This window comes from Malania oleifera, chromosome 12 (assembly GCF_029873635.1).
Source record: "Malania oleifera isolate guangnan ecotype guangnan chromosome 12, ASM2987363v1, whole genome shotgun sequence".
NCBI lineage: Eukaryota > Viridiplantae > Streptophyta > Magnoliopsida > Santalales > Ximeniaceae > Malania > Malania oleifera.
Genome location: NC_080428.1, coordinates 12,421,995 through 12,439,019, shown reverse-complemented (window position 1 = coordinate 12,439,019; position 17,025 = coordinate 12,421,995). Strand labels below are relative to the sequence as shown.

General features: G+C 35.0%; 1 protein-coding gene across 4 annotated transcripts in view; it reads right to left on the bottom strand.

Annotated features, from left to right (window-relative positions):
* LOC131144932 (TATA-binding protein-associated factor BTAF1) overlaps positions 1–17,025 on the bottom strand; it is a 109,283-nt gene that overhangs the window by 55,143 nt on the left and 37,115 nt on the right. For all 4 annotated transcript variants that reach the window (XM_058093895.1, XM_058093897.1, XM_058093896.1 and 1 more), the window contains exons 13-15: positions 8,451–8,691; positions 7,817–7,990; positions 152–577 (exon numbers count right to left, since the gene is read on the bottom strand). In XM_058093895.1, the coding sequence (XP_057949878.1) occupies positions 152–577; positions 7,817–7,990; positions 8,451–8,691 (841 nt within the window). The remainder of the gene's footprint in view (positions 1–151; positions 578–7,816; positions 7,991–8,450; positions 8,692–17,025) is intronic.

Sequence of the window (17,025 nt, the reverse complement as noted above, 5' to 3'; positions counted from 1 at the left end):
CGCAATATATATATATATATGTACACACACACACTTATATGTAGTTTCTCTCTTTTGGTGTACCCCCACTAAGCACGGGTATATTCAGGGGATGGGGAGGAAAGGAGGTTTGCAATTGCAATTCTTGCTAAACACAAAATGTTGGTGCTACCTGCCGCTGAACACCAGATAAAGAGGTAAGGTCCTTCCACAATGGATCAATTACATACTGTAGAGACTCCTCAGGCAACCTAGAGGCAAAAAACCCCAAAGCTGTAGCTGTAATTACACGGGTATGAGTCACTGATTTGTCCACATCAGCACCAACAATTATCTTTACAGAATTTGAAGAAAGATCTCCATTCCTTTCCTGTGAAGGGGCACCCTTTGAAGGATCTAATATGGTATTTCTCACAGAATCACTGTCCAGCATCGCAGCTCTCATTTTTGCTGCTGCTCTAAAATGACTTTTTCGAGGAAGTGCCACTGGCCAAAACATTTTTGTAGAGTCTAATGGCGAACCATATGGAGTTGTGGTAAGTTCTATCCAGGAAGACATATACAATCTAGCAGCAGCTTCCAAGTCGCTCACAGGACACTATCAACAATCAAAAAAGGAATAATTTTAAAAAGCGCAAACAGAAAGAGAAAGTTTAAATCAATAGACAAAAATCATAGGTTCTCCATAAGCTTCAGAAGAAAAAACTGTACTAATGCAAACTGCAAATTATATGTTTGTTTATAAACTATGTTACTTGGATACAGATAAAGGTGCTGCATGTGAGTAGATAGCATAGTATGTCATGACTCATATTCAGCATGTTGACTTGGCTAAAAAAGCATTCAATTTTTGAAGACACATATGTGATCATTCTAACAAATCTTTTAGCATGTATTTACCGACACATAACCTTACCTTAAAATTGGAAAAGAATACAACAACAACAAAACCAAGCCTTAAGTCCCACTAGGTGGGGTCGGCTATATGAATCCTTTTCCGCCAATTTACGACATCATGAACCATTTCTTTTGACAGATTCAGGGCTGTTAAATCCTTACTATCTCATTCCAAGTTATTTTAGGTCTACCCCTACTCCTTCTACTGCCCCCACAGTAACTAACTCATTCTTCCTCACTAGCGCACAATGTGGCCTACGTTGCAAGTGTCCATACCATCTGAGTCGTCCCTCCCTTATCTTATCTTCTATTGGAGCGACACCTAACTTACCACAAATATGTTCATTTTTTAATGTATCTTTGACTATTATATCACTCATCCATCTAAGCATTCTCATCTCGACAACTTTTACTTTTTTGATATTCTGTTTCATCGTCACCTAACATTCTGATCCATATAGCATAGCTGGTCTTATAGCCATCCTATAAAACTTCCTTTTTAATTTTAAAGGTATTCTATGATCACAAAACACACTTGAAGCACTTCTCCATTTTACCCAACCTACTTTAACTCTATGCATTACATCATCTTCAATTTCTCCTTCATCTTACATAATAGATCCAAGATATCGAAATTTACAAATGCTATTTATTTCTTCATCAAGTTTAACATTGTCCCCAATATTCCTCCTCCTAATACTGAAATTAGATTCCATATATTTTGTCTTAATTCTACTTATCCTAAAGCCTCTAGATTCTAAAGCCTTTCTCCATAATTCTAACTCAGCCTCTGCTCCGCTCCTAGTTTCATCAATCAATACTATATCATTTTCAAACAACATACACCATGGAACCTTATTTTGAATACACTTAGTCAATTGGTCCATCACTAAAGCAAAAAGATAAGGGCTCAAAGAAAATCCTTGATGTACACCTATGGTGATTGGAAATTCTCTAGTTTCTTCATCTATAGTCCTTACACTAGTAAGTACTTCATCGTACATATCCTTAATGACATCAGTATACCTACTACATACACCTTTGTTTTCTAAAATCCACCATAGAACTTCCCTAGGCCCTATCATATGTTTTTCTAGGTCAATAAATACCATATGCAAATCCCTTTTCTTTTCCCTAAACTTTTCCATTAATCTTCTTAAAAGATATATAGCTTCTGTGGCAAATCTCTTAGGCATAAAACCAAATTGACTTTCTGAGACCTTCGTTTCTGGCCTTAATCTTTGTTCAACTACCTTTTCCCATAGTTTCATCGTATGACTCATAGGTTTAATTCCACGATAGTTATTACAATTTTGAATATATCCTTTATTTTTGTATATAGGTATAAAGTGCTTTTCCTCCATTCATCTAACATTTTCTTAGTTTTTATAATTGCATTAAATAAGTTAGTTAACCATATAATTTTGTTATCACCAAATCATTTCCAAACTTCAATTAGGATATCCAGTCCTATAACTTTCCCATTTTTCATCTTTTTTAGTGCAGACTTAACTTCGTTAATTCTAATTTTGCGAATAAATCCAATATTTTGTCTTTTCCGCATTTGTCACATCTAAGTTTAAGCCTTCTATTTGGTTTTCATTAAACAACTCACCAAAGTAACTTCACCATCTTTCTTTTATGTCTTCGTCCTTAACCAAGACAACATCATCCTCCCTTTTTATACATTTTACATTTCCTAAGTCCTTACTCTTCTTTTCTCTAGCTTTAGCAAGCATAAATATATCTCTTTCCCCTTCTTTTGTATGTAATCTATCATGCAAACTATTAAATAATTTGTATTTAGCTTCACTAACGCCGTTTTTGCATCTTTTCTCGCCTCTTCATACTTTTCAGAGTTATCCATGTTTCTACATTTTTGCCACGTCTTATACCAAATTATTTTTGTCTTTATGGCTTTTTGGACATCTTTATCCCACCACCAACTTTCTTGGCTATTCGAGAATTTTCCCCTTGATTCACCTAAAATCTCTTTTGCTATATTTTTAATAGAGGTAGCTAATCTAATCCAAAGAGTGTTTATATCTATGTCATTCTCTATAATCAAATCCCCATCTTTGATCATTTTATCTTCAAATTTTATTCTATTTTCTCCCTTTAGCTTCCACAACCTAGTTCTCTTACAATGGTTTATTTTATCATTTTCCTTCCATTTTTTAATACATATATCTAGCACTAAGACTCTATGTTGTGTGGTTAGGCTTTCACCTGGAATAACTTTACAATCCTTGCATGATAAACAATCCACCATCCTAGTCAAAAATTAAAAAAAAAAATTCTATTTGACTTCAATTTTGTCCACTTTTAAAGGTTATTAAGTGTCCTCTCTTCTTAAAGCAAGTATTCATTATACTAAAATCATATAACATAGCGAAGTCTAGGATCATCTCCCCAAACACATTTTTGTCTTCATATCCATATCCTCTATGTATCCTCTCGTAACTTTTATTATCCCTTCCAAAGTGTCTACTTAGATCTCCTATAAATATTTTCTCAGTCCCTGATATGCCTTGTATAATACTATCCATATCTTCCCAAAATTGCCTCTTATAATTTTCTGCTAGGCCTACTCGAGGATCATAAGCACTAATGATATTAATTATCTCTTGGCCTAATATCATCTTGATTTTTATAATTCTATACCCTACTTTGTTTACATCAACAACGCTATCTTTTAAGTTTTTGTCTACAATAATTCCTACTTCATTCTATGTTTTTCTTTTCCAGTGTACCAAAGTTTAAAGTCTGACTTATCAATTTCTCTAACTTTCTCCCCCACCAACTTTGTTTCTTGAAGGCAAATTATATTAAATTTTCTTTTAATCATTGTGTCCACAATTTCCATACTTCTACCCATAAGTGCCCCTATATTCCAAGTTGTTAATCTAATCCTAGTTTCCTGAACTAAGTTCTTTACCGACCCACGTCCAGAATGATGCAGGAACCCTCGCATAATTTAAAATGAGAAAAGAATATAAATTTTAAGAGAAGATATATTTTTTTTAAAAAAAAAAAAAGGACAAAGGGTGTTGTAATAACAATTATTAAGTGTGAGGAACTCAATGACTTGAGGCATAGGAGAAAAAATTAAAATGACAGGAATTTGTGCAATAAAAAGTTTTAAGTATATTTTATCAGATGAAAAACAATTGCACCCTCAAGCAGCCTAAGAAACGGAATCAGTCAATCAAGACTTCCAAGTGTTATGCAGGTAGGAGGATCACTTGCTAATTAAAAGATTAGCATTTATTTACAAATCCTTAGCCTTAAATAAATTATAAAAGAAAATGCATTTCTTGGTTAAAGATATATTAGAAAGATAAAATAGAATGACATGCATAATTACATTTGTAAAAGTGCATTCGCTCTCTATCTGGAGAGTCCTTGGAAGTGCATTTCGCATGTATATCCACTTTTTACCCATTATATAAAATATATTGTGCGAAATGCATTCCACATTCAGTTTTGGGAAAACATTTGGGAGTGTGATTCATCACGTTACACTTTTTTTCCTCACTAGTATAGACCGTCCTTTTTGTACAATGAATCTATTTCTTCCTTTTTCAGTTCAATTGGGGATGATTTCTCATGGAACTTTCATTTTCACAGGTCTTTTAGTGATAGGGAGGTGTTGGAGCCTACATCCTTATTGTGTTTACTGGAGAGTAATTGTCCTACTTTCGGGATGGACCATTGGTCGTGGGTCCATGATTCTTCAAGAGAGTATTCATGTAAATCATTTTTTGAGCATTTGACACATAAACATCTCTTCCTCACTTTAGCATGTTATTTGGAAGGCCAAAGTTCCCTCTAAGATTAAGGCTTTAATTGATTAATAGTTCTGAATAGAGTCAGCACTAATAATCTTTTGCAGGGTCGGACGCTTTTTAAGGCTTTATCTCTAGATGCACATTGTTTTATGTTTTGACAGTTTATAATATGTTTCTCACTTCCCTCACTGCTCTTTTTAATGGAGGGTGTGGGATAATTTGTTCAGTTATTTTTTGGAGAGAATTGGGTATGTATGCAGTCGTTGGAGGATCTTTTGGCTCTCTCTTTTTCTGGATTTGGGACTTGGGAATATAGATGCTTTGTCGTTGTGAAGGTGTAGTTTTCATTGCTATTTTGTAGGGCACTTAGCCGGAGCAGAGCACACATTCATGGGGAAGATTGCTTCGCCTATGCTTTGGGATACACAGTATTTAGCCTGATTGTGGGATTTTGCTGCCAGTTGCTCCGGAGTATTGTCCTTTTCAGAACCAGAGTGTGACTGTTCGGAAACACACTTTTAATTTTTATTTCTTTAAGTTCTTTCATTGTCTATGGAAGATTTCTTATGGCTCCTTTTTTGTACCATTTCCCTTCTCAATAAAATGTTTTCTTTTTCTATCAAAATAATAATAATCAACCAAGAAAACCCCTCTATAAAGCCTTCCCACCATAATTCACCTAACACACTTCAAATTTTCTTATTCCCCCCAATCCTTCTTCACCTTAGTTTTACCACCATCTAGTCGATTTCCATTTCCTCCACAATCAGGCAACTAGAAACCCAAACTACTCATAAAATGCAGAGCTTGAAGATCCTTCCCAGAAATCTCCTCAGAAAATTTGGGCAAAATTCCATACTTACCCACTTGCCTTGTATCTATACCACCATAAAATTCCCAACCATGTCGGATGAATCAGAAGCATAACCGTACCCTAATCTTGTTCAAAAGCAAAACCCCATCACAATCAAAATCAAAAAAGCCTACATTGTCAACATCCCCCCCCCCCCCCCCCAACTCCAAAATTCCTTTTTCCCCCCTTGTATTTACTGACCCACAGGTATCATCCTTCTGAAAAATAAATAATAAATTATCTGTATTTGTACTATATTATAGTTATTGCACCTTATACACTGCATCTGTCCTTGATGTATTTTATATTTTTATTTATAATATTTTAGTTATTTCTATTAATAGATTCTAAAGTCTCATAAAGAATTCCAAGCTATACGACATATTTCCACTTCTAAAAAAATTGAAATCAAAATTTCCGTATATTTGAAGTTTCAAAACTTGAATTGAAATATAAATTGAAGACCTAGTGATGCAGGGGCGGCATCAAGGATCTGCTGCCAAGAGAGAGATTGGAAGAATTTGAAGAGATGAAGGGAGGGAAAGACAGGAAATACAAGGGGCAAACTCACGTTCACTTCTATTCATATTCAACAACTGCCTACAACATGGCTTTCACACATTATTTATAATAAAGCCTCCAAACACATAAAATTACACACATACCGCTAAAACTACATTACATTACAAACATGCCCCTAGAACACACAAATAATAAAAACAAGCCCCCAACATGCATAATCCTAATACAAGCAAACTACACACATAACTATGCACACTTGGGTTTAGAACCCAATAAACCATTGACCCTATTCTTCGACATAGGCCTCCAAATTGGGTCAAAATGATCCATCCAAATAGGGCATTTCTATCAACATGTGCAAATAGTTCAAGAAAATCTTACCCAGTTATCACCAATATGGTTTGATTTTCAAAATTCAAGCTCACAGCGTTTTCACAATCAGTAAAGCTTTTCATTTAGGAAATGCTCGAGAGACAGGAGTGAATAAGAGTGATGTGACACTCAAAGGTATGACTACTCATTGAGTATCCTAGCTACCTTCTCAAGCACTGGGTCCAACAAAAAGGATCAAATCAGGAATTCCTCCATTTAATAAACTGAGAAAAGTATCCAGTCAATTCTGAATGACACAGACAATAAAGAAGCTACTAGAAAGAAGCTATGAATAAAAATTAATATTCGGAAGGCCATCTTAGCTAAGCAGATCTTAATATCTGAAATGCACTCAAAAACCTGGAGGACAGTTAAATAATTCTTAAAATGCACAAAATTGACCCAAAAAGAAAAGGATGGTAGTACCAGAAAACTATAAATTAGATACAGTTTCCAACCCTCCACTGGCACTAAAAAGCACATTTAAACGGGTGGGCATTTCCAAAGGATAAATGCCAATTATCCAACACCAAAAACAAAAAAGAATCCTCATCCACCCCCTATCATCCGAAACCAAAAAAGAAGAAATAACAGAATTATACCACAAAATGAAGTGATAAAAACCACAATCCCCTTCTCAACTACTATCCTCAAGCATTGATGTGACAACCCTTCTAAACACAAATTAAGTCGCAGAAACGGTCCAAATCTGCATCAAAGTCAAATATCATGTTGGAACTTGGCCACCATTTTGTAATGCTGGTCACTGGGATAAACATTCTATGATTCATGACCTTACTTAAAGTAGAATTGACACTCACCCCTCAAACTGACATTTCCGACAAACTGTGAGTAGACAATGATAAGCACAACACTCATCAAAAGAACGTCAAGCCAAAAACAACAGTGTGCTTGTTGGAATAACTTCCAATAGAAAGGTCTTCCAGCCAGAACTCTTCCCAGAAGATGGCACTCGAAAGATCATCAATCATTAGCATGTACATATTCTCCTCCGAATACTATCCTCAAAAACCTTGCAAATTTCCTCTCCAATGCCAGTTTATTTATTTCAACTCCTAAATAACTTTCTTCTTCACCCTATGCAATCCTATGGAGCAACATGCAACTACAGTCTCCTTTAATTACGCTTGTCCATTATCCATAGTCAACTATTAGCAATTTGAGAACACCGCAGTCAAAAAAATATGCATATCATTTATGCTTATCAGATATCTCCACTCGTATTCTACTGTCCCACAAAATGGTCATTATTTATTTTAATATTTATCCTCAGTTTGTAATTTAGTTGGCTATCAAAAATTAATAATACACATATAACAAAGAACAAATGAACACCACTGCATATTTCAATAAGATCATGCATGCTCAAAAAACAGAAAACCTGAAGCAGGAGCCTCCAGACTCTCTCAGAGCATTGCAAAATTTCATCACTTGATTCAAGCAGCAAGTTTTGAAAAACGATCCTAAGTGTATCTCCCAATATAAAAGAAGGCCAAAGAGAAGCAAGGTCGGCCTCAGACATATTCCTTCTGCATCCAGCTTCAAGCAGCCGCTCCTGCACCCAAAAGAATCAGTAGGGATTGAACATTGCATAAAATCTTTGAAGCATGCATAAACAAATACCAAAATGAACTTCTCTATCTACATCTACCATTTAAGAAGAAGAAGAAGAAGAAAACTAAGAGGGAAAAAGATAAAAGTATACAATAGTTGAATACCAGATGCAACCAGCAGCAACTAAAGAAATTCCAGAAACTAACAAAAACAGTGTTAGTAAATGAGATGAAAAGATTTCCATTCTACAGTAGAACAAGCAAAAGCAAAGAATGCATAATATTGGAAACTAATTTCTGGAAAGGAAAAGATCCAAACAAAATAAAAATAAATTTAAAAAAATATATAAAGCAAACACCATTTGCAAAGGCAAAATGTGTGGAAAAATTAAAAATAAAAATAAATAAAATAAATAATAATAATAATAATAATAATAATAATAATAATAAAAAATAATTTACCAAAGTGCGGATGGCAGAATAACGAACTGATGTGATACTATGCCTCATAAATGGCCATAATCGTGGAGCCAATGTTGATAACATGTAAGGGTTCCCCTGTGAGTTTGATCCTCCTCCTTGAACATCAAGGCAGACAACTTCATTCAAGCCAAGTTCATGATCCTCTTTTGACATTGATGCATTCAACATCTTTGGAACCATGTCTCCCTGAGAATAAATTTCTGCCAACAGATTCATTACACTGCAGCACAAATAAAAGGCTCTTAAAGGAATTTCAATACAGGTATCTAACTGATTGCTTTGAATGGCAACAAATACAACAAATTAATTCCTCTTCGAGGATGGCCCAGTAACAGATCTTCAGAGAAATTTAAAGCATTATGCATCAGAACTTGATGCTCCCTACTAACAGAAGTTTAAACAAAAGCCAAGTTTTAATACTAAATTTAGGCACATTTAAGACTTCTAGCTCTATTCATCCAACCAGAGATATTTGCATGAGTCAAGAACTATATGGATTTGGGAAAACATATAATAGAAATTATTTTCTGGAACTATAGGCATGCCTTGACCAAATCATAAGGGTGAATCAGGAATGACGCGAGGAATGCGCACGTGTGAATATGCGTGTGTAGACACAGTCTCCGTCCTAATAAAGATCTTATGTTAAAATATTAATTAAGTAAATAAGAAAATGCAAACTTGCAACTTTAGTGCATTTAATACAAATGATAATCATAGCACTTTGTTAGAAACCAATTCCATCCCACAGAATACACAGAGACATAATGAAATCCCAAAAGGGAATTTAAAGAATACCTTTCTTGCACCAATATCATATGAACCCATTGAATATGGTTTAAAAACTAACAAAAACAGAAACTACCCCACTTGAAAGGCATTTTAAAATCGTTTTGGCCCCCTCAACTACTGTTACATGACAAAGTATTTTATGTATTCCACTTTAATTTCGCAAAAACAGATATGGGAACATAATGACACAAATCAAGTAATAGAAGCAGTGCAAAGCAATCCAGTGGCCCGCCCAAGGTTCCCTGTAACAAACACTAAATCTGCAGCTAGACCAGAAAGTTGGGTGGAACAAAAACCAAGCTGGCCGCAGTTCAACAGAGGAGAATAAGTTCTGGAGCACAATAGAAATAAAATCAAAGTTGCACAGGCAATCGTGATGATTTCACAAAGCCTATAGAGTATAGACCACCCCACCCAAGCAATTGAGCTTAAGATTTTAATTCGATGGATGTGCATTTACACAAGTTATTTCTCCTGTTCTCAAACCACATCATCACAAAAGCCAGCCTTCAAGTAGTCAAGAGTGTTTTTCAAGCTGTTTATTTTTTTCAAATAATTTCATTTTTGTAAGCTTTAGAATGTTGTTTCCAACATAACTATTTTATATACTCCACGAAAAAATTGTGAAATCATAAAATCAAGATAATAAGTGATACAAGGTTCAAGAACATTTTTTTTTATAAATATAAATCTATATCTCAAAGAGGGAGATTGGGATAGAATGGCTAACTCTATTAAAAAATAACAAAAGAGATTTTAGGTGAATCCAAAGGAAGATACTTGGGCAGCAAAGAAAATTGGTGGTGGGATCAAGTTCTCCAAAAAGCAGTAAAGGCAAAAAGAAGTTGTTATAAAAACAAGTTGGTATAAAACATGTCATAATTGTAGAAATAAAGAAAACTTTAAAAATTATATGGTGCTAAGATTTAGGTAATGTAAGATGCATACAAGATGAGAATGATAATGTCTTGGTAAAAAGGCGAATATATAAAAGTGAGGTGATGAAGATAATTTAATAAGTTGTTAAATAAAAACCAAATTGAAAGCTTAAACATAGAAGTGACAAGTGAGGAAAAAGTACAAATTTGAGATTTTTTTGCAAAATTAGAGTCATTGAAGTTAAGGTGGCTTTAAAAAAATGAGAAGTGAGAAATATAGGACTAGATAACATCCCAGTTGAACTTTGGAAATGTCTGGGGATAAAGTATACAATTAACTAATCTATTCAACATTACTATAAAAACCATGAAAATTCTAGAGGAATCGAAGAAAAACAAGCTAATACCTATATACAAAAAGAAAGGTGATACTCAAAATTGTAATAACTATCTTGAAATTAAACTTATGAGTCATATGATGAAATTGTAGGAAAAGGTAATTGAATAAAGAATAAGAGCACAAATGAGGGTCTCAGAGACTCAAATAGGGTTTATGCCTGGGAGATCGACAATAGAAGCTATTTACCTACTAAGAAGATTAATGGAAATCAAGTACCATGGGAAGTTTTGAGGTAGGTTTTATTGTAGGTTGTAGAGAGCATATGATAAAGTACCTAGGGAAGCTCTATGGTAGGTTTTAGAAAACAAGAAAGTATGCAGCAGATATGCTAATGTCATTAATGATATGTATGATAGAGTAATGACTAGCGTTAGGACTATAGGAGGAGGAGAGTCTAGAATATTTTCAATCACACTAGATGTACAATCAAGTACTTTGAACCCCTATCGATTTGCACTACTGATTGATGAACTCACTAGGAATATCCAAAAAAATATCCCATGGAAATGATGTATGCATATGATATTGTTTTGATTGGTGAAAGTAACCGTGGGGTAGAATCTCAAGTCAAAAATATGGAGAATAGTTTTAGAGTCCACAACTTTAGGATAAGTAGAAATAAGGCACAATATATGAAATGTAATTTCAGCCATGCAAGGATGAACATTGAAAATAAGATTAAACTTGATGATCAAGCAATCAAGTTTAAGGAAAATGGAGGAGTGCTCGAGTGTGTTGTGCGATTGTAGAATACCATTAAAATTAAAAGGAATGTTCTATAGGACGGCTATAAGACTAGTCATGCTATATGTAATTTCAGCCATGCAAGGAGGAACATTGAAAATAAGATTAAACTTGATGATCAAGCAATCAAGTTTAAGGAAAATGGAGGAGTGCTCGAGTGTGTTGTGCAATTGTAGAATACCATTAAAATTAAAAGGAATGTTCTATAGGACGGCTATAAGACTAGTCATGCTATATGGATCAGAATATTGGGCAACTAAGAAACAGCATATTCAAAAAGTAAAAGCAGCCAAAATGTGCACACCAAGGGGATGAGTGGTCTAAAATTGAAGGATAAATCAAGGAACAAATAAATTAGCAATAAGTTAGGCATAGCACCAATAAAAGATAAGATAATGGAGGGATGGCTTAGATGGTTGGGACATTTGAAGCGCAGGCCAAGAAGTGCACCAGTGAGGAGGAGAGAACTAGTTATTCTTAATGGTACTAGAATAGGATAGTGTAGACCTAAATTAATTTGGAATGAGGTTGTGATAAAGGATTTAACAGCTCTTAAATTATTCAAAGAACATGCCCTCGATAGAGTGAATTGGCAGAAAAGGATTCATATAGCCAACCCCATATAGTGGGAATTAAGGCTTGTTATTGCTACTGTTGTACAAATCTATAATTCATACAATACATTTTCAACTTTCAACAATCAAAGATCCAAATTGTATTTCCAAGCTAAATCAACACCAGTAAGTGTATTACAAATCTCAACCTTAAATGTGAGAGTGGATGTCCATAAACCCATTACTACTTTTCCCAAAGCCCCAACAACTAACCAATAAACCTCACCACAATAAGGAACAAAGTATTCCAAGCATACTTCACCACCCAGCAATGAAGAAAGAGGTAAGCATTGGTCTCATTTGACTTGCAGCATAGCATACAAATATTTGGGCTGATCACCTTATAAGGTTATCCTTATCTAAAGCAAGACATTCGTACTGATCCTACTAAGAAGTAGAGTCTAGAAAAAGGCCTGAATCTCAAACGGAAACATTTCCTATCAAATACCTTTATTTAAAGCCACAATCTAAACCCAAGCATCCCCACACCCCCCAACTTCAAAGTGATAGGAACCAAATAATCCAGCATGCCTAGTGAGGAAGTAAGCTCATCAGCTTCTCTTAAATTGAGAATCTTCAAGAAAAGAAAGTCTCATGAAAGAGAGCCCTTTTTTGAAAAGTAGAAAGCTGAAATTGAGAAACTTTGCCTCTTGCTTTCGAGACTCGAAGGCTCATCAAAGTCTCTTTCACTAAGACTACTAAGACTCCAACACCAATAGCTCCAACCTAGTCTTTCCCACCCACCTCACAAGGTGATCCCTCTTATCCTCCTCAAAAGTAGACGAAAGGAAATCTCACAATTCTCTCCAAAGTTCCTGCTATCCTCTCAGGAATTATAAAAATAGATTATTTTTTTTAAATGTGAATATTAGAAACAAAAGCTACAACAAGAGTAATCCTACCCCTCCCCCCCTCCCCAAAAAAAATAATAAATAAATAAATAAAGAAGCCCTCCCATCTAGTCTCGTCCCTAATATCTCAACCACAAATCCCAGAAAAGCAACCAACAAGGGTTACCCCCCTAAAGGAAGACCTAGATATGATAAAGCCAAGCCAAAGAGTTGCACCCAGCTATAGATTTAAAACCATTTACCTCACCCATACTCAAATTAATGACTACCAGCCAGATTTTGAACAAATTTATCTTTAACCTCAAAATAATTTTAAAAATTCTTAACAAAGTAAGTCCCTTGCAAAATTTCTAAGCATTGTTCTCCAAAAGAAGACAATATAGTTTTCAAACCAAACATGAGACACCTATGTCTCCACCCGTCTAATCAAAAGGCCCCTAATCACTCCAATAACTCAACCATGTGAAATCAACCTACTTAACCCATCAGCCACTATAGTAAACAAAAATGAGACAATGGACCTCCCAGCCTTAACCTCCTAGAAACCCTAAACCAGACCCTAGGCTGCCCACTGACAATCACTGACATATTAATACAGCTAAGGAACACTCAGATACAATTTCTCCACACTGCTGCAAAACCCTTCTTACACATCATGTTACCAAGAAATCCACAATTTACCTTATGCATTTTCAAAAATCTAATATAAAAACCACACCTTTCTTACCCCTCCTCCTTACATTCTTCACCATTTCATTTTCCACCATAGCATCATCTAAGATTTGATTAGCTATTTAGCTTTAACAAAAGCAGATTCGACCATCATCACAGTATCCCCAAACACCTCCCTTAATCACCTTGACAACCTTAAACTCATATTAATCGGCCTAAAATCCCTCACCCTCCCTGATCTAACTTAGATTCTATTAGTTTCATCAATCAAAACAATATCATCTACAAACAACATAAACCATGGATACTCATAGTCAGTTCATCCACACACTTATGCAAGAAACAAAAAGGCTTGAGGAAGATCCTTGGTGTATGTCTATTGTGATTGGAAACTCCCTATACTCTCCACCTATAGTCCTAATGTTAGTCATAACTCTATCGTGCATATCCTTAATGACTATACTCCCCTTTTTCTAGACCTTGTCATAGAACTTCCCTAAGAATCCTATCATAAGCTTTCACCAAGTCAATAAAGACCATGTGCAAGTCTCTCTTCTTTTTCCTAAACTTTTCCATTAATCATATTTTTAAAAAATATATAAATATAGCTTTCGTAGTTGATCTCCTAGCATAACAAAAAACCCTCATTTCTTAAACTTCATCTTTGTTCAACCACTACTTACAAAAATTTAAATGTAAGACTCATAAAGCAATAAGCAAGCATGAAAGTAAACACAAGAGTCAAGTCGTAAACAATAAAGGAAAGCAATTTATCTCATTATACCTATGTAGGAGATGTATTTAGCATGGGAGGAAAGTAAGCTAAACACATTTATAATTTCTAGTGAGTTATACAAATTTTGATGAACACACTCCACTAAAGAGACTGCTATGTGATTCCTACTCTAGCACTAGGAAACATCAACATGACCAAGGTGTCATACTCCCTATTTTCTTTAAGGCATCTGCACTGAAATTTTCATGATGGTTAACCAACCAATGCTACAAGAAACATAAAATACTAGTATGTGACTCCCACCCAAGATTGGTGAACACCTTTTCCTAAAGAGCTTTCCTTGTGATTCCTATTTTACCACAAGGAAACATCAACATGGCCAAGGAGTCATACTCCTTACATTCTCCAAGGCACTACTCTACCTAAAGAATAAATCTACACTAGTATTTACATGATGGTTACCCACCCAATGTACACAAGATAAGCAATCACAAACAAGCCTTGAACAAGCTTGGCTCGTGACATTTTCCCTAGCTTACGGGATTGACGTCCTAATAAAATTTGGTGCTAAGTTCTCCACAACCTTATCCACGAATCAAATGCATGTCTTCCAGTGCCTCAAAGAAGAAATCAAATTCTGCAAGGAATTCCTACCAACAATCATGCTTGGGGATAACTCAGGCGTTAAGAAATGGCTAGGAATCGAGTTATCCATCTCCACCACAAATTCAAACTGAAGCAAGTAATGCTTCCAATCTTCTTCTCTTCAGATGTATACTTCGATTCAATTTCACCAAGCCTCTGCTTTCGTACACATTAGATGCCCTTCCTATAACAAGACTCCACCGAAAGGCATAGTCGAATGCATCTATCTGTATTATGAAGGATTTCATGATATTCAGAAAAGCAAGTTTTAGATCTTTCATCACAGCTTCCTTCAAGTTGTTAGAGGCTCCTTGTAACTCCCCTATCCAGCTATACCCATGATCATTCTTCAGCAACTCATTCAATGGGGTAGTCTTTCCATATTTGAGATGCAGCTTCTAAACTACAATGCCATCAGGATCTTCCAAGTTCCAATCTTGAATAGTTCTGACCTTCACCATATCCATTCAGATGCAACCTTATTCGATCACATGGACAAAGAATTTGATACTTTTCTGAGCAAAAGAGCATTTCTCCTTCTTCCAAATATGCTTATTCTCCTTCATCAAATTGAACACATTCCATAAATACTCTTGATGTCCATCCAAAATACAACAAGAGACGATGACGTCATCAACATATACCACAACAAACTTGTCAAGGTAGTTGTGAACAATATTTTGAGACCTGAATCGGACTGGCCAATCAAACCCAACTACCCAAATCAACTGACACTGGGCACTAGTCCGATCCATTTGACACCCAAAAATCAGACATATCGTGAATCGCCATTGACCCAAGTGATAGCCAAAACTATTTGGATTGGGGTTAATGGCAAGTCAACCCACCTCTACACACACAAAAAAATAAATAAATAAATAAATACATATATATATATATATATATATATATATATATATATATAATGTTAAATGCACAAAGTGTAGTACACGAAGCTTGAACCCAAAACCTATAATACATGTAAGTAAAGGGCATACCACTATACCAACAAGCATTTATTGTTCAATAATCACACAGATAATAAATATAAATAAATATATATACATATTTATATATATATATATATATGTATATGTATAGAAAAATAAATTTATTGAGAAAGGGAGAGAGAATTGCAACCTAGAAGAGGACAAGAGATCTTTAAAGCAAGAAGAAACAAGAAAACCCAAAAAGAAAGCAAACAATAAAAACAAAATAAATAAAGATAATTAATAAAAACATACAAACCCTAATTTCAAAAACCCCTCTTGAAGCCTTTCCCTTTGTAATGAATGGAACATTGCAATATTGCTAGTCATTGTTGCCTTCCAACTTTTTTTACATTTAACACCATCCAATTGAACTTCATTCCCTCCCAGATTAGCCAGCCACACTCCTATATCATTCATAATTTTTTGAGCACCAACATCCGATGCACTAATCTCCTTCACTGGAGTGGGTAATAACCCCTCCCCACATTGATTAGTCACAACCAAGTCTACAAATATCCCCAATAACGTCAAAAGAATTGGAAATGTAATTCATATTATCACAAATCTCATCAAACAAAAAACCATTATCACAAACAAAATCCCTCTCATATTGATCGTTCTCCTCCAAGAAATCCTGTTAATTCTTTTTTCCCTTTCGAGAATAATTTCCCCCTTTATCCAAGCTAGACTTGCAACAATTCTCAGATTCCTAAACATAAAACCTTTCAGCATCATCTATTTTTAAAAATTTTCCTCCCCCCAAACTTAAGACCATAAAAATATTAAGAAGCAAATTTTTAATGCCTTCCCATTCCCACCTAGCTAATTGACTCTTATACACCTTTGTTTCATTGCCTTTTTACATTCATTTTCATCCTTTCTTCCCCCAAAAGCACTCACCAACTTTGGCACAATCGATTGCCAAATCTTTTCTCATCCTGGCATCCAAGTGATAGCAGCTCTTACTCCTCATGAGAATTCTTAGACACTTAATTACAAAATAATAAGATATCTAATGCCCCCATCATGTTTCTTTTGAAACACTTGTGCTCCAAACGGTGCTTTAGAAGATCATACATAACCCACTTCCAATAATTCGTATAGTTTTTGTAACGCTACTAAATTTGGAGGTACAATCTATTATGGTCCTTTAGTATAGGGATTCTCCCCTATAGCAACTCTTGGATGGTAGTAGGCACTAGCTCTTGTCATATGTCTTCATCTACCACT